The sequence below is a fragment of the Temnothorax americanus genome, unplaced genomic scaffold (assembly GCF_048541705.1).
Source record: "Temnothorax americanus isolate GAGA-0224 unplaced genomic scaffold, ASM4854170v1 Scaffold12, whole genome shotgun sequence".
In the NCBI taxonomy this organism is placed as follows: domain Eukaryota; kingdom Metazoa; phylum Arthropoda; class Insecta; order Hymenoptera; family Formicidae; genus Temnothorax; species Temnothorax americanus.
The window spans coordinates 2,291,607-2,309,571 of NW_027509253.1; the positions used below are offsets into that span (position 1 = coordinate 2,291,607).

General features: G+C 45.5%; 1 protein-coding gene and 1 long non-coding RNA gene across 4 annotated transcripts; one reads left to right on the forward strand and one right to left on the reverse strand.

Annotated features, from left to right (window-relative positions):
• The first annotated feature begins 1,557 nt into the window (after positions 1-1,557).
• On the forward strand, positions 1,558-11,114 carry Amun (protein amun). Of its 3 annotated transcripts, XM_077398580.1 has the most exons (5): positions 1,558-2,815; positions 2,962-3,437; positions 7,133-7,229; positions 7,797-8,112; positions 8,482-11,114. In XM_077398580.1, exons 2-5 carry the CDS (start codon positions 3,289-3,291, stop codon positions 8,937-8,939), a joined length of 1,020 nt encoding a protein of 339 aa, XP_077254706.1. In that variant the 5' UTR covers positions 1,558-2,815; positions 2,962-3,288; the 3' UTR covers positions 8,940-11,114. The 3 variants fall into 3 exon arrangements, with proteins under 3 accessions (XP_077254706.1, XP_077254705.1, XP_077254707.1); XM_077398579.1 differs by having other exon boundaries at positions 1,558-3,437; XM_077398581.1 differs by lacking the exons at positions 1,558-2,815; positions 2,962-3,437 and adding an exon at positions 5,805-5,900.
• A 92-nt stretch (positions 11,115-11,206) lies between these two features.
• On the reverse strand, positions 11,207-14,793 carry LOC143893330 (uncharacterized). Its single transcript, XR_013255769.1, has 3 exons — positions 14,667-14,793; positions 14,498-14,552; positions 11,207-12,136 (listed from the first exon to the last, which is right to left on the reverse strand). It is a non-coding gene; the product is annotated as an uncharacterized LOC143893330 (long non-coding RNA).
• Positions 14,794-17,965: the final 3,172 nt, after the last annotated feature.

Consider the following 17,965-nt stretch of genomic DNA (forward strand, 5'->3'; position numbering starts at 1 on the left):
GGGAGGAACGAAAATTATTTTCAAAGTTGCCGGCGCGCTTCTGCTTCTTCTCCTCTCGTATCGCGCTGCCACCCGATTTTGGAGTTTAAGCGACACTCGGTGCGCGCTTTGGTTTTGATAAATTGCCGTCCGACGCACGTTCTACCGGATGTTCCAAAAGAACACGATCCGTCAGCCGCGCGCCACACACTACCTCTTGTCGTAACGCGCGGATAAAATTTGGCAAATGCGCGCGCGCGCACACGCGCCGGCATATCACCCGAGAACCCGAGAACGCAGCTGCGTAAGATTCACCCTCCGAGAAATCGGTCTGAAGCGGGCTGCCAGAAACAGTCGAGCGCGTTTCGTCGCGGGACATCCGTTCGCGAGACGTATGCATGCGTCCCTGAGAGGCAGCCGTATAACGTAACTTCAGCTCGAACATCTATCGCTGTAACAATTCTATCGAATTTTTTCGAATCTTTGATCGTTTGGTTCGCCAGTTTACTAGCTGTGTGTGCGCGCGCGTGAGAAAAGGATAAAAGGAGAATAATAGTATAACGAAGAGAAAACCTACAGCGCGCGAATTTATTCCCACGCATTCGTATCCGAAAATTTTAACGCGTTACGACGCGTATATATGTAAAAACTTTTAAAAATAAACTCGGAGCGTCTTCCCTCCCACGCTATACTGCCCCCAAGCACGTGCTCGTTTACGACCTTACGCAATAACAATGCGAGTAACTCCGGAGCTTATCGCGGGCATGCGATAACGCAGCTAATTACGTCGTATTATGTCGCGCGTTAATTTTGTAAATTCTATATTATCGGTAATAGGGGGGGAATATCTCGTCGTGGAAATTTTAGCCCGCTTTCACATCCCCGAACAACAACGAGCAACTCGAAGTTGTTTTATCCATCCCTGAACACCGCCGCGTCTTTCCGCTGATCCTCCAGCACGAGCGCCGTGGAGGGGGGCGCAATGCGCAGCTGACGGTGCGGATGCGGTGCCCGGACGCGCACGAACGCCACGAACGCGACGAGGCCCGAGGGGAGGAACGCTCTCTCGCTCGTTCGTCAGGAGCGGTCATCGGGGTCGGAGAGGGTTTGGCGGGGTGCCAATCAGCGGCGGCGGCGAGCGACGGAGCTGCCCTCGGCCGGCCGGTCGGCGTACTACGATCACACACACGCACACGCTCGCGCAAGCGGAGCGAACGATTGGCCGGCTACGTGCTCTTCCTCTCCGCGCGTTCCCGTTTCCCCGAGACACGGAGCACGGTGCGGACTGCGGAGCAGGGGCGCGCTCCGTTCCGCTGACGCGCGCGCGCGCGCACGCATTCGCGACTTTCCGAGGCCGTCGATGGGGCGAGCTTGATCTAGCTTGATCGCGGATGAAGCTGACGATCTCGATGCGATATTCCCGAATAAGAAAAAGTGATATCGAGCGTCGAGCGGCGGCGAACGAGCGAGCGAGCCGAGAGCGACGGAAAGGGAAAGAGAGAGCGAGGAAGGAGAGGAGAGAGGGGGGGGAGAGAGAGACCGCGCTCGACCAATCGCCGCTTTCGTTGGCTCCGTCGTCGATGAGGCGGTCGTCGCGCGACGTAACCTCAGTCGCTTACGTGGAAACACGCCTGTCGGGCGACGTTGGTAGAAAATCGAGCGAGCGAGCCGAGGGCTTGTAATATAACGGAGGCGGACGGGTATTTAATTGTACGACGCCGCGCGGAGAAACGCGCGATTGCCAACAACGTCGCTGTTCTCTGCGTGCGTGCGCGAGTTACCGTTACCAGTGGGCACGGAATCACGATTTGAATCCCGCGACGAGAGAGAGAGAGAGAGAAAGAGAGAGAGAAAGACACGCGCGCGCGAGGAAACGATTCGGAGAGTCACGTTGAGATCGCGCTTATTGTCGAGGCAGGAAGGAGCGAGTGCGTTTCCCGCGAGGAGCGAAAAGGGAGAAAGAGAGGCCAGGCCAGGCCGCGCCGCGCCGTTCGCGGAGAAAGGAGCCTCACCGACACGCACACCGCTGACTGCGCAAGGTGTCGAAGGCACGTCGCCGCGTGTGTTGGACCGAATTTCGCGGCCCCGTGCGCGCGAGCGAGACGGACGGCGGCGCGAAAGGGTCGAGGGAGCGAGAGGCGAGAGAGGAGGAGGAGGAGGAGGAGGAGAGAAAAAAAAGAGAGGCAGACGCATAAGAGATATATAGGCGCAATCGGAGGCGAGATAGACAAGGACACCGCGGCAGCGAGGAAAGGGTAACCACGGGCGGACGTGGAAGGGAGACGGAAGAAGCCGAGCGATCGAGTGGGAGAGATACTTGCTTCGCGGGAACGAGACGGAGCGAGGGGGCGACGTGGGAGCCGTCGGGCGGAGCGAGAGAAGCGGATAGCGACTCGGCGGAGAGAGCGCGACAGACGTATTCCCTTGCGGCGAGCGCGCAGCGAGAGGGGACACGGGACTCGACTCGGGCGCGCGAGACGAACGGGGACGGCGATCCACTCTAGTGGCGTTGGGAGGGGGTGAGGCGCAGTCGAGCGAGGGAGGGGATAGAGGCGCAACCCGAGCGGTGCTGCCGCCTATTGGCAACGTCGCGTCGGCTCCCCACCCGGGCCAGTGTCGACCGTCGACTGTCGAGCGAGGTCCGACGGCGAGTTCTTACGGCAGTGTGATTTTCTCTCGGACGAGTCGGGAGTCCCGCGCCAGTGCTCTGGGAAAGGCTCGTTTCACACGTCCGAGCACCCTTGTCGGGCGTTTTAAATAAATTACTCTGTCCGGACGCGCGTGGGACGGAGAGATAGAGCGAGAGAGAAAAAAAGGGAGCAGTCCTGACACCGTGGTAAAAATATACCGTACAGTGTTCGCTTTTTGTTTGTTCCTATTTTTCGTTGAATCGCGCGTTTTCGTTTTCCGTTTGTTCCTATTTTTCGTCGAATTTCGCGTTTCACAAGTTTCCCTTTAAACGAATCTTTCCGCTCGCTCCAGAGTCGAGAGAAAGAGAGAGAGAGAGAGAGAGAGCCCCGTAACGTCACTCACGGTACGCGCTCTCCCACCACCGTCATCGATTTCCCACGCGACGCGCTTACTCGCGCCGCACTGGTGAGGGAATTCGCGAGGGTGAAGGATTTCTCGGCGGAGAGCGGCGGAGACGCGGCAACGCCGCCCGTGGCGGCGGCGGTGGCAGCGACAGCGGCAGCGGCAGCGGCAGCGACGGCGACGGGAACGGCGGCGGACGCGGTTTACGGAGCAGCGGCGGTAGGCGGCGCTGGTGCTGCGCCCCGACGGCCGTCGATCGAAGCCCGCGTTATCGCAATGGCTTCCGTGAAAGACACAGCGACTTTCTTCGCGGAGGGCACCGCGACGCAGTTCGACCACGTTCTCAAACTCTATCCGCAGGCGCTGCGCCTCAAGGCCGATCACAAGTCGAAAAAGCCCGAGGAGCTGATCAAGCTGGACAACTGGTAAGTACATCTGAAAACGTACTCGGCCGCGACGGCGACGCACAGCGACGCTGTCATCTCCCCCGATCCCGATGTGCGTGCGCTTCTGTGTGCGTGTGCGAGAAAGAAAAAGAGCGGAGCGAACGGACGAGCGAGATAGGGAGGAGTGGTAGCGCGTTGGAGACGGTTGGAGAAAGAGAGAAAACGCGCAACTGCCGTCGCTGGATGGGGCCGACATCAGCGGCGGCCCGAGGGAGGAAACGGCGCTCCACCACGGGGCGCACGCGGGACAATGAACCCGCTTCGCGCTGTTCCCCGCGAGCGAGCGAGCACGAGCGAAGCGAGAGAGCGGCAACGCCGCGCGTGTGCGCGCCCGTATGTGTCACCCTCTCGCCGCGGGATTTACCCCGCGGACTTCTCGCGGACAGCTTCTCGCCGTCACGTGGTCAGCCGTCCCGCGATGGAATGACACTTTAAACGAGTGGACGCAAAAAAAAAAAAAAAGAAAAAAAATGCGAATCCTAGGATTTTTCTCTCTTCGTTGCGACACGTTTGTCATACGCGGATCGTTTTGAGGCCGACGCGGAATGTGATTGATTGTTGGAGAATATCTTGTCCCTTTTTTGTGCTTCCTGATCCGATTAGCTAAAGATTTTTTTTCAGCAAGGAGGATAATGAATCGCGCGCGCGCGCGCGCGCGTATATATGTATACCTGTAGAAGTATATGGCACTCTTGCACATTTATGTATCTGTTGTGTATATCGATTAAAGAAATATTTTACATATACGCAATTAATTATTTGTACGAACTACAAGTTGCATTGTACGCGTCAATTATTGTTGGCTGAATATGACACGTAACGTAAAATATCGTGATCGAGTCGAAATGTGTAATAGATAGTATCTTCTTTTGATATGATTATTGATTTCTCGGCGAAATAGTTGATCTTACACGTGATAGTAATTTCATTCGTGACACTTGCGGAAAATTTGAAAGGGCGAGTCTGTCGAAAGAGCCGCAGAGGATCTTTATACGATAACTCGTCACCTATTAATATCTATTTTTAAAGAAATCTGTTGTCCAACGGAATAATTTAAACAACTGAAAATTATTAAATCTGAAGATTGAGGTTAATTATATGTAATAATAATAATAATAATAATAATAGCCTGTATTATTTATTAGATAGTTTATTTAAGTAAGATGATATTATATTAACTTACTTCAAAAATAGAATTCCGATGATCTAAAATTTGCAGATCTGTGTGAATTTTACGCCTTTAATTTTTATGAAGCTTTAACCAAATTAATAAATCGCAAAACTCGTAAAAGAACGAAAAAATAGATGTAGAAAGTTTTTATTATTTCTGAAAATAATATAATATTTTTAGATCCACGGGACATTTATGAGACTGTGGACCTCTGGATCTAAAATTCCAGAGATTCGGCCGAAACGTTTAGACCCGACATTCAGAAATTTATTAAGAGCTCGAACAACCGATGTAATACCTGGAAAAATTGAAAGTTATACTAGACGCTCTTATTTAAACATTAGAATAAAATTCAGAAACTTAAGACTGTGTAGATCGTGAATTTTGATAAGATTATATCTGAAATGTCATATTTTTATTTAGAAATCTGAAAATTTAAGAATCTAAGGATCATAAAAAATAAAAACTTTAAAATGCCAAACAACTTCCAATAATTAACTTCTAATAACTTCTTGCAATTCTTGCATTCTTAATTTATATAACTTATTTTTTTTTTTTTAATCGATAAACCCCATCGAGTGTTTCTATTAATATTGGACAAAGAATATTATTTTATTATCATAAATAAATGGAATAAATTATCTACGCGCGAGGTGAATAAACGATATTTCTCCGAAACCAAAAATTTAATCGTGAAGGCAATCTCTCAGAAATAACAAAGATAAACGTGTTGATCACGGATTTAATCACCATTTTAAAGGATAATTTCTTTATAAAAGTTCTATGCACATATTAATATACACTTTACTAGAAACAATGAATCTACGTAAAGGGAACGCGTAAAGAAACAAAGTGTCCTCTAAAAGAAAGCAAGCTATTATATGCATACGTCAATTTTCTTCTTTTTAATCTCGCGTGATCGTGATGATAAGGTATTGTTTGTTTCCGCAGGCGCGCGCGCGCGATGGAATCGAACGAGATCTCGTTTTATCGATCGCGACGTATTGCGATGAGACTGTGAAGGAAAAGAAGTACACGCGGGGACAGTGACAGAACGAACGAGTAAGAGAATGGGGCGACGGGGGTGGGGGGGGGCTAGGGGGGAAAAGGGAGGACAGACTTTACGCGCCAGTTTCTTCCGTGTTGCAGAAGCGGACGGCGAGGGCGATGGAGGGGTCGGGAGAAGTGGAGTACCGTTGTTTTCATTCCCATTGAGGCCAGTTTGTGTCAAGGCTGCTTTTCCACGGTGCCAAGCCGTGTGAGGATATGCGGTATTACGAGGTGCAGCGCGCGTTTCGACTTTGTGAAACGCGCCGCTGTTTTTGGCTCGGAAACTATTGAAAATAAAGAAAAACCGCGGGCGCGGAAATTTATCTGAAAGCAAAGAAAACGGGAAGTCGCTAGAACGTCGGAAAGAAAAAAATATAAACGACAATTCTAACAATGCACGTCAAAAGCGCGACGCGTGGGACGATATTCGCCCTCGAAACTGGATTCTTCCCTCTGAAAAGAGTAAACTTCCAAATTTCGGAGATACGGATTTAACTTCGAATTTACTATTCGTTTAATGCGATTAAGCGATTAATATATAGTATTTTACATAGTCAAATGATTTTATTAATTAATGCCAAGGGTCTACCTTGCGTTGTGCATAACCGCACTAATTATTTTTTTATACGTATTTCTACAACAAGAATTATAAAAAATCCCAACAATTTGTAAATTATAATTAACTCCAAACGCGGACTTTGAGATATAAAACAATCCGAATTACGGGTTTAATAATTTCTCCGCACAAATTCGAATTTCCCTGAAAATAAGTGCATCGAGTTATAACAAATCCCGCTTATTTGCAGCTATAATACGTGGAAATTCGATTTATTATTATTATTTTTTTTCGGAATTTGCCGTTAAAACGATTCGACCTATCCTAATAATTTGTACAAGGAAAAGATCATCAAGACGAGCGTCATCTTCGTATTAATTCTTACGGGTTATTGGAATCCTCAAATTGTTTAATCCGTCCGATTCTAACAGCTTTAGACTTTCGGTTTAATTTCTTTTCATAATTTTATAACGTAACTTCAATTCTACAACGCCAGCTTCCGTTGTTTCTCCAATAGTTCCCGGGGGTGTAATGGGCATCGAAAGGAAGACGTAACGTCACGGCGCGGATCCACGTGTGATCCACGTGCGCGATAAAGATGGGTATCCTCCAATCGTTGACGAGGGGCGTGTCGAGCTTCTTGCGGCAGCGTTTGTATTTTTAATCGAGCCTTTAACGAATTCCTGTATTCCGCAGCGTTGGCGGCGGCGGCGCGGCGGTGGTGGTGGTGGCGCGATTACGTCACGCCTGTTCGTTCGCTCATGCGTACGCACGTAGATGTGTGACTCCGCGTGTATATGTGTGGATGTGCATGTATCTGTACGCGCATACGCTCTCCTCCGACTTGAACGATGGATCAATCTTGATCGCGCGGTTTTTGTTGTTTCTGATTCGCAGGTATCAGAATGAGCTTCCGAAGAAGATCAAATCACGCGGCAAGGACGCGCATCTCAATCACGAGGAGCTGTGCCAGACGATGAAATGGAAGCAGATAGTAAGCAGATATTTTTCCTCGTTTGGACACTGCCCGCCCAAAAGTATCGTGCTCCGCCGAGTCCGTCCGTCGTTTTATCCCGAGTATTTAATTAATTACCGAATTTTATTAACTGTTTTAATGGTGTACGAGAGCGGTGCGAGAAGTCGCGTCAACAATGATGCGAAACGATCGCTATCTTCTTTATAATCGGTACATGCGATTAAGAAAAAAAAAGATGTTGTAGCTTATTAATTTATAGACCGCGCGAAGCTGATTCTCACGGATAAAAGATTACACTAATAGAGATCTCAATTAACCGTGAATAAAAAAACGATGTTATGTGTACATCAATAATTCTCGGGGAGATTTGCATCTGACATACGTAATTTATGTCGTTGCACTTCGAGTCGTCGCGGTCGCGCAACGTAAAACGCGCGGATCTTGGATTTGGCGGAGTCCGAATCTAGTCGTGTAACAGCACCTCGATCAAATTCGACGTGTTGATATAAACGAAAAGGATCTTTGCGAGAACTTGATCCAGGATCCAAGTTCTCACCACGGGACTGACCGCCATTTTGTTTGCAGCGCGGTAAGTTCTACCCGCAGCTGTCCTACCTGGTGAAGGTGAACACGCCGCGCGCCGTGATGGCAGAAACGAAGAAGGCGTTCAAGAAGCTCCCGAATCTCGAACAGGCGATCACGGCGCTGTCGAATCTGAAGGGCGTCGGTACCACGATGGCGTCGGCCCTGCTCGCCGCGGCGTCGCCGGAGAACGCGCCCTTCATGGCGGACGAGTGCCTGATGGCGATACCGGAGATCGAGGGTATCGATTACACCACTAAGGAATACTTAAACTTCGTCCAGCACATTCAGAACACCGTCGAGAGGCTGAACAAACAGAGTAAGCGACTATGAGTCATTAACGACCGCGCGCGTGCAGTCCCGGACTCGCGGCGTTTTACGCGTATCAAGTCCTTGGAAATGAGATTCTCATATTATTTCTTCGTGCCCGAGGTTTCCCATCGTCGGGATCCTTGGTCTCTAGTTCGTCTATAATCTTATATTTCCGCGCTTTCAAGTAAAATATTACGTATTGTTGTATCCTCTTGAATTTAAGGACGTCTTTGTATCATTGGGTTGCTTTATTGTTGAATTGGGTTTTTTAATACTTGGGATTTTTTATATTTCCGCGTGATCAGAATTTCTTACGAGAGATGAATGACATTTGGGACACTTCCGAAATGCCATAAAAATGTTTTCTTTGTTCCAGCGTCAAACGGCAAGACATGGAGCCCACATAGAGTCGAGCTAGCGCTGTGGACGCACTACGTGGCGTCCGAGCTGAAGCCGGAGCTGCTCGACGGCATCCCGGGCTCGACGGAGAACGGCAACTCGCACGCCGCGAGCAACGGCGAGGCGACGGAGCCGTCGGACGATAGCAATCAAGAGACGGTGGCGAATGGCAAGGACACGCCGGCAGCGCTCGATCCGGCGGCGATCGACGAGAACAGCACGACGACGTCCTTCACCGAGGACTCGATGGACAAGCCGGCGACGCCGATCACCGCCGGCGATCATCCCGTCGTGGGCGCCAGCGAGGACACAAACGATTCCCTCATTACCAACGACAGCAGCAACAACGCGACGCCACGACCTACCGATAGCGAGGACACCGAGGAGGATTCGCAGGACGCGCAGGAGCCGCCCACCAAGAAGAGCAAGAAGTGACCCGATCGGCTCGGTGACGCGACGAGCAACAACGTCAGCACTTTCGTGCCCGCCAGAAGTCTGTCGATCATCGCGGCACCGCGTCGTCGATTCTGAATCATCGAACGGATGATGGACCGACGGACGGACGGATAGGTAGTATAGAGATGGATGCACGGACGGACGGACGGACGCGGATGGATGGATGAATTACTCTATTGCGCGATTGCTTGGACGGAGCACAGCCGCTCGCTTCATCCTCGACTCTTACGGATGGGGAAAGGAGAAGAGCGAGGAAACGAAGAGAGAGATTCGCGCGGGATCCCAGACATTCGGACGAATTCTGAGATCCTCGAATTCTCTCGCACTCTGTTTCTCTCCCCCTCCGTATCATTCCCGCAACTCGCCCACGGTCTCGTTATATCTCGTTTCTTTACGCTCCTCCCGTTCTAGTAACGATTTTTACTGAGTGACCGACGAATCCGGCATCCTCGTCGATGTCAGACGTCAGATGATACAGCTAGATCCTCACCGTTGTTGTTGTTCGGACAATCTCGCGCGTTCACGCAATGTCGACAAGAGTTTTGCACCACCTTTTGATTATGGATCTCCTGTATAAAGTATGTTGGAGCGGACGAGGAAACGTGAAAGTATATACTCAGTGTTGTTAGAAATAAAGGACCTCTCACGAACATAGTGATAAGCCTTTGTATCCCTGGCACTCTTGATGGATTTCTAGTTGCCTTTTTCTTTCTTTTTTTTTTTTTTTATTAATTTCTTCAATCAACACGTCACTCCCATCTTAGACTTGCAATATTTAGAATTTTTGTTTCTTCGAATCACGTTAAGAACTTTGGATTTTTAGAATTTGAGGTCACTAGACTCTATGAGGCTTTCACTTTTGAAGTCTTACATTTTTTAATTGGCAATTTATATGCGTTCACAGAATCTCGAAGTGAATTTGCCGATGATTATATATATATTTTTTTTGTTTAATTTATATTGTTGGATCCCCGAATTGCCGGATTCTCGGAATACTCGAACGCCTCTTCTTCCACGGCTCCTCGTTTTGTCGCTCTTCAACGCAAACACAACTGAAACTGCCGTTCTACAAACAAGAAGATGATGCAAAACTTTTTTGATACACATCTCTCGGTGTCCACTTTTTAATCCACCCTTCGCGACGTCACATGTCGTAAATAACGAGACTCCCTCGTGACGTTTTATCATCGACCGCCGCAACTTTTCGTTAAAAGTTTTCACAATCGTCACTAGACATTCGCCGCGCGTATATATATATTTTTTTTATACATCCCCTCACCCCCGAAGTCAATAATCCGACAGTTCAGTTTCGACGAATAATCTCGCAAGCGATGTTGCATGTTTACGCGTAAAACGGCCGAAATTTTATGGTATGAATTTTACGGGTAGAACGCGTAAAATCGTGACTTCGTGTGCGAACGCATATGCAATAAGAATTAGATTTTTTTTATTTACCGATCTACTCCGAAACCGCATACAATCCGAGGCAACGAGAGAACTTCATTCGCGCGTAAATATTCAGCATCGGCACGAGACTTCGTGAGTTTCCTCTCTCTTGAAAGACTTCAGTTCCTCCTCTAGATATTTAGAGAAGGCGGCAGCTTTCAGTTTTCTCGAGCGCGTCAGGACGCTTGATTATTAAATTTCCGTATCCTTGGATCCTTGAAAGGGACCTGCAAATCGCAGGATCATGGATTATTTTTCAGGACGCGTGCGTTACTTTCCAGTTAGTCGATCACGTATCATCAGTTTCGCGCGACGCGAATCAATATTACAGACGGCGGAGTTCTCGGCGAATCATTCCTTCGGAAGCGACGATTATTATTGTTGAAAAGAGAAAGAAAGGGAGAGGAAGGAAGGAAGAGAGATTGGGTGAAATGTATGCGAATGAGGAGAGGGGGAGGAAGAGAGCAAAGCACTCCGTGAGTAGCAAAAAAAAGGCAGAGGAAATACTGGACACAATGATAATATTAATATTAATAATAATGATAAATAATAATTATTATAATTATAATTATTATATAATACCGAATCATTACCATAATTTATATACCTAATGAGAAAACTGCATGTCAGAGTGATGCATGGAGCAAACCAAATACCTTGTAAGTAAAAAAAAAATTTAGAAAGAAATAAAAAGTAATGCTTTCAGTCCATCAAGCTCAGTAAAATAGCGTCCGGCCTGCGACAAACACACACATACACATACACACTTCTACGCGCGCATAGTTTTAAGAACACTCTAATTATTTAAGTACCTTAGTACGTATCTACCCGAGAGTTCATTTAAAGAACATTGATTACTATTATTGAAACTTTCTCTGATCTTGAAACTCTAAATCTTATTGTTACAAATACTTTAATGAACGTTTGAAGCCCCTAAATTTTTAGCATTTTAATTCTCGAAGTCTTTAACTTTTACGTCAATCAACATCCTTTTTCTTACCTTTCCCACGTTCCACTTTTTAAGTCACTTATTTTGCAAATTTAGCCTGTTTATTAATTCGTTTTATGGATGATTATGGAAATTAATTCTTTCCAAGAGAGCGAGCTTAGTGATAGCAATAAGCGTTTGTGCTAGGGAAAGTGGAATTATAACTATTCGTATTCTAAACATATACAATTTTAGAATAACGTTACTGAGATTCTGAAGATTTTATCAACCTTCGATTTACGTTTCATTTAATTCGCAATCATCTTTGTCGATTGCATTTTTCTATAGTTTCAAATTTACAGAATTTTTACGCGCGTGACTCATCGCGTTTCAATGGAATAAAATAAAATTTCTCAGTGTTTTCGTGAACATTAGAAAAATACGGTCGCGCGTGCGGAAAGTGACAAACGCACGTGGGTAATCGCTGGGTTGAGGAGACCCTGCGATTATCGCGTATTTTCAAAACGATGATTCGCGTCATTCTGCAGCTTCGAACGAGCGTGACACAGCGGCTACGTGCGAGAAATGAAAGTAAAACACGTTTCGCCTCTCGCATCTTCCCGACTTTCTCTCGACGTCGCTCCTCTGACTTCTCGTCGTTGACGTCGGCGTTCATCTTGGCATGGGAGCGAAGTGAAACCGCAGTCGCGACCGCAAAACCACGTCCGTTTTCGGCCGACAGAAGCACACGTCTCTGCACGTCTCTTTACGTCCCTATCTTGCCTCAGATTTTCAATCTTTTCTGTAAAAGAGAGAGGAGAGAAAGATATCGATCATTAATTATTAATAAATATTTTCAACTTTGATCGCATGCACGAAAAACCTGTAGAGAAAATTCATTATTTTTACTCTCATGTGCCGCAAAAGTTATTTTGAAGAGGAACAATTTTATATATATAGGAACAAAAGAAGATATATGAAGAGGTCGTTAAAATTTAAAAAACAATTTTTCACGATACGCTTTCTGAAATTAAACCGTATTCTAACATGCAGGGAAAGTAGAATTTATACTTGTGACAATTGGCAAAATTTTTAACAATGAACAACCTTTTGCTCGTAGCTTTTCAAATAGCACGTTCTTGAGTCTATAGAGGAAAACATATATATTGTATAGAAGTGCCTGTGAAAAATTCAAAGTTTCTCGTATAGTCCGAGCCTGTACTCTCTGTTTAAAAGGACTTAAATTGACTTAAATGTCTTTCGAATACGGAAGAGTCATTAAGTTTCCTGACCCTATTCAACTATTGTTATTTTTAAGAAACTTCGGCTTTTTAAATCTGCTTTGTTTCCCGCAGATATATTATGTACCTAAGGAAAATAGCCGAAAAATTGACCAGGTATAAAACACGAAAATATGTTACAAGGCAATGGGGAGGAGACAATAGGAATGAATCAAGGTGAATGGCACACGATCCGGATGGAACAGGTCAAATGAGCATTGTAAAGCTATTGAGCGTTGACCTTCGTGGAATAGAATGCGGGAGGGAGGAAGGTTGATGACACCTTGCAGTTTGTCGATTTATGTTGACACGATAATTCAAGTTAATTATGCGTGTTCACGTATACACCTTGCCTTTACGAATTCATAAGAAGAATATATTTCCTTCGTAATTGAAGTAATTATTGTTTATCCGCGCAGTGAATTGGCGAGGAGGAATGTTTAAGAATGTTTAATTTATAATAGTAGATTTGTTGTATAGTATTAAACCCGTGAGACATTTATCTATCGAACTTAGTATGGAAGCAGAAATTTATGAATTTCTTTGTAGATCCTCGCGTATATTCATATCAAGACTTAAATAATTTTTGTGAGATGCATCTTAATCATTAATTCGTAAAGTTAGGCACAATATTTTCTCTAGATTGTCCTATATTTTTCTAGATTTTTATATTTTACGCGGTTGCTTCCATCGTCCATCGTCAATTTTGATTGTATACTTTGAAGCTATGCGATTTACATGCGCGCGTTCCACCAAGGTCCGGTTTTTCGTCGGCTCCTGAAATCGTCGAAACCGGTTTGGTAAAGCGTAAACGAGCGAAGCGGGAACTCGAACTTGGGTTTCAACGCGCCAGGCTACGGTACTCCCGCTCGAGGAAAAAACTCGCTCCGATTTCGCAATATCATTCAAGTTTCTCGGCGATCTGCCAAATTTTCATTTTTCTTTTTTGCGAATTTAATCTGCGACGACTGAAAATTTCAAGTTGCAAAAGAGATCCGCGAGCACGCACTCGACTAATTGGAGGACCTGAAAGAGAAGAATTTTTTAAACATGGAGAGATTCAAAGACAGTGAAATTCGAGAAAATAGCGAGCGATATAAGCACCTCGCATAATTCGCAAGTTTAGTTTGAATCTTAAATTTACATGTATCCGACTGCATTATTAGTCTCATGACGGAGTTCGGTGCTGAACTCTCAACTCACAAAATCTCTCGACATACATCCCAAGGATCGCAAGAGGACTTTCGACTAAATCACGACTAAATCGTAACGCAAACATTTCGCTCTATTATGCGCGAAAGATCGCGAGAAAGGGAGGGAATCCGAATTCCATATTCATTCCCTCCGCCCTCCAAAGGAAAGCAGAGCATTGAAGAAAGGGCACAAAGAGAACCAGGGCAGAGGAGGAAGATAGGGGGACGACGCGAAAGGGGGGTTGGAGGGAGGAGCGGGAGCGGGTGCAATGCATCGCGGTCACTCCAGTGACCTAGTAACGTCCGCCGCGACCTTAGCTGCGACGTGTTCACCCGTTTAAACCACCCTTCTGTCCCCCCTCGCCACCTCCTCCTCCTCCGCCTCCTCTTCGTGCTCCCTTTCTCCTGCCCATGCCACACGTGATGCCGGTGCGGCGTGGGAGAGCAAGGGGGGCGACGAGGTGAGGGATATTCTCGCGGGATGCGGAAAGGGAGGAACGACAAAGGGAAAGAGAGACAGAGAGAGAGAGAAGGATAGGCAGGGAGGGATGATATATACAAAACACAAGGTCACGCAAGTGCGATTGTGTGGATGGGACGACCGTATCGGTGAAGACGCGGTGACGTAACGTTCGACGACGACGTTTGCACGTGACCCGCGCGACGCTGGGTGTTTATCATGGCATTTACCATACGACGTTGTGCCGGGTGTGCGCGTGCTTCCGCGGACTCGTCCGTCGTGTCCCTGGAAAAGGCGATAGGATTTTATATCACCGATTGGATAGAATCAAGTGAGGATCGATCGGTAGATCGTATATAGACCGATACGTATCTGCCGGTGCGCATTTAAATTACTTACTCGAGGAAAAGAGATGCGCACACTTCTCGGTTCTATAGAGCCGCCTCCGTTGGAGAGTGAACAATCATTCATATTGTAGCGTTAAACCAGGGCTACGTTTCCCACGCGCCACTCTGAAAGACGTAGGATCCGAGAAACAAAAGGGAACAGGTCAAGAGACAAACCGTATTCCCATCGCCGTAATCGAGAAAACGCGGATTTCGTCAGCTTGCGGAATGATGACCCAATTGCAGGGCTGTTATTCGAACGTATCCAGATGCGATTACCTAAAGAACATAATGCAATAACGCCGGGTAAGCTCCATTTATATAGTGTAAAAAGAGATACTTTTATATAAATAACTAGTATTCTTTGCAATACCAGAGATACCAGAGGTTTTTCTGTCACTGCGCGAGGCAAAAATCTTGCCGCTCCGGTGTCGAGAGGAAGCTCTCTCTTATCTCGGCAGCTCGGAAAACCTCCAGAGGTGGAAACGAAATGAAGAGAGAGAGAGAGAGAGAGAGAGAGAGAGAGAGAGAGAGAGAGCCGGGGACTGGGGACGGAGAAAGGGATGAAGCACGGGAACATAATCTCCCAGCAGTATTCCCGGACCCTCTGTCGGGGTAGCGGGAGCTCATTAGAAGTCGCCCTTTGAAAATCGTCCTGCTACGAGCAGCTGCCCTGCGGCGCAGTAACGGACGCTTTCTGGTGTGCGTCGGGATTTCTAACTCGGCAATTTTATGCAGAGACCTGGAGATTTTTCGATCTTCGAAGAACTTCTTCGCTTACGGAGACCGATATCTTTGAAGTCGTACCCTGGCAGGAAGGCCAAAAGAGATTGATAGCTCTTTCCATGCATTCAATGGTTGCAAAAAAACACCTGAAAAAATGTCACAAAAAGAAGGAAACCTTTTGAAGGTCTCGACACTGCATGCGTGAATATTGAAAGAGTTTAAAAGTTTAGGAGAAATATATCGTTCTTTATGATGAAAGATGAGAAATAGATGAAACTTTTAAATAAAAAGAAATGTAATTTTTATTTTCCATAGATAAAGACATGATTTTTTTCTGAACAATTTCCTTTCTTAGCATTTACAATACTTCAACCTTTTTAATTTCTATTTTTATAAAAATTCTAGAAATTCTACTTCAACGCAAAAAAATTAATCTCACCTCCCCGTATTCATTATATTTTCTACAAAAATATGTTTTTACATCGATTTGTGTATATGTATTCAATTTTGCATATTTTCTTTTAATCATAGTCTCGTACCAGTTCTTCCTGGTATACTGCCAGTTTCCTAAGTCCAAACGTAATTGGATGCGATTTCGCTTTAGTGTTCTTTGAAAGATCGTAGGGACACGTTGTATATTTTCCCCATCCAATACGTCGCCCCTGCGTTTCGCTTTAGTGCTTCGTACATCCTGCAGGGACGTCAAAGGGTCGACAAAGAGCCGGTCGGCCGTGAGCCTTGAAGGGCGGCGGCCCTACGAAGGGAAACCGGGTTTCATGCTGCCGCTGCGTTCTCTCAATGGGGCTCCAATGGAGTACTCTGAAAAATTCAAGCCTGAGCTTCTGGTTCTGCTGTATAGCGTATACCGAACGAACCGTGCGGCGTGCAAAGATTTCTCTCAATTAAAATTACATTAATCAAAGAATATCTTCGTATACGGAAAAATGTAGATCTATATAATAAATAACATCAGCAATACAGCAACTGCTCGTAGTAGTTTCTCATTAAAAGAAAAAAATCTTACATATATAAAATAAAAATCAATATTTTAAGGAATTTATTAATAATATTGTATTGTCAAAGATTTATGGACGAAGATAAACTTTCAAGAAATATATTAAATCGTAATTAATAATTTTACGTTCGAGCAAATAAAATTCAATATCGAAGCGGTACATAGAGTAGACGAAACCTTGATCAATGTTTCGAGAGACACGTTTTATCAGCAGTAAACAAAACGTGAAAATAAATAATATATACATGTATGTACATGAGGAATATTAATTAATATTGGATGTGTTCCTTCGAATATTCGCTTTCCAAATCAATTAATTCTTCGCTCAAAGAGCTTACCACCCGTCCAATAATCTCATTTAATTAACATTGGATTAACGATTCGTCTCCCTCTTTTCCTCAAAATTATAGTACCATTATATATATAGGCGCAGTAAAATCGAGTTAATCAAAATGAAACTTAACGCGTTTATCGCGTGAGAATAAACACTCTCATAAGACTAATATAATTAAAAGAGAAAAACAGAAAGCAAAAAGAGAGTTATGCAGAGAGCTATCTTTGCTATAGAAATATGAAGTCTCGCATTTTGAGCTTAACGTGCTCGAAAGCACTGACTGATTAATTCATCTTTACACAACGACGTTCAACTGATGTTGACGCACGGGGCTCGTCGAGGTTTTTTTTTTTTACGCTAAAATTCCTGTGCTCGTAATTATTTATCGGCGTGGAAGGACGCCGCTCGACGCTCGACGCTCGACGCTCGGCGCCGTGGCCGCTTCGTTCCCTCGTTTCGTTTCGTTCAGTGACCCTCGGAGGCCGCGATCGATATATACCAGCTATATACGCGAGAGTTTCAATTATATAAACGCCGCCGCGCTCTCGGTATCGTTATGGCGGCGATGCAGACTATATACGGCCGCGCTATCAGCAACAATTAATACGTTTATTCAAGCGCTCGGTATTACTGCCGGTATATATACATAGTATCTAATATTTACGACGTAGAATATTGAGAGCGCTTATAAATAATTACACGCAGCGCGCGTATTATCGCACTTCATTGATATTGATCATCATATGTGTATCATATAATAACTCCCTGTATAACACGCTCATTTCACATTATAACATAATGCCACTCGTCGATTCGTATAGCCGTTCGGCGAACAGCTGCAGCTGGAATTCCTGGGTTCGTCGCGATTTTGACGCTGTCGATCCATTTACAGGAATAAAAAAAAAAAAACACAGAAAAATTGCACTTAATATCATCATCGACCAGTAATAATTCCGCTAATTTGACGATTACCGGCTACATTTGCTAAATACACGAATATAGGAGTCCACGTGTCTTCGATAAAAGCTTATCAGAAATTCTTTTACATAATATGATAACGCGATCATTAAACATCATTACTTCCTATTATTGTGACGGCTTATGTCATGTTTATTAACTCTACCGTATTTCTTCATCGTCATGCCGTTGATAAGAACGGCAATAATGTTGATGATTACTTTTCGACAGATTTAAAGAGAAAGAAGCTTATCGAGTCGTTTTGCGGGAATCGTCGGAA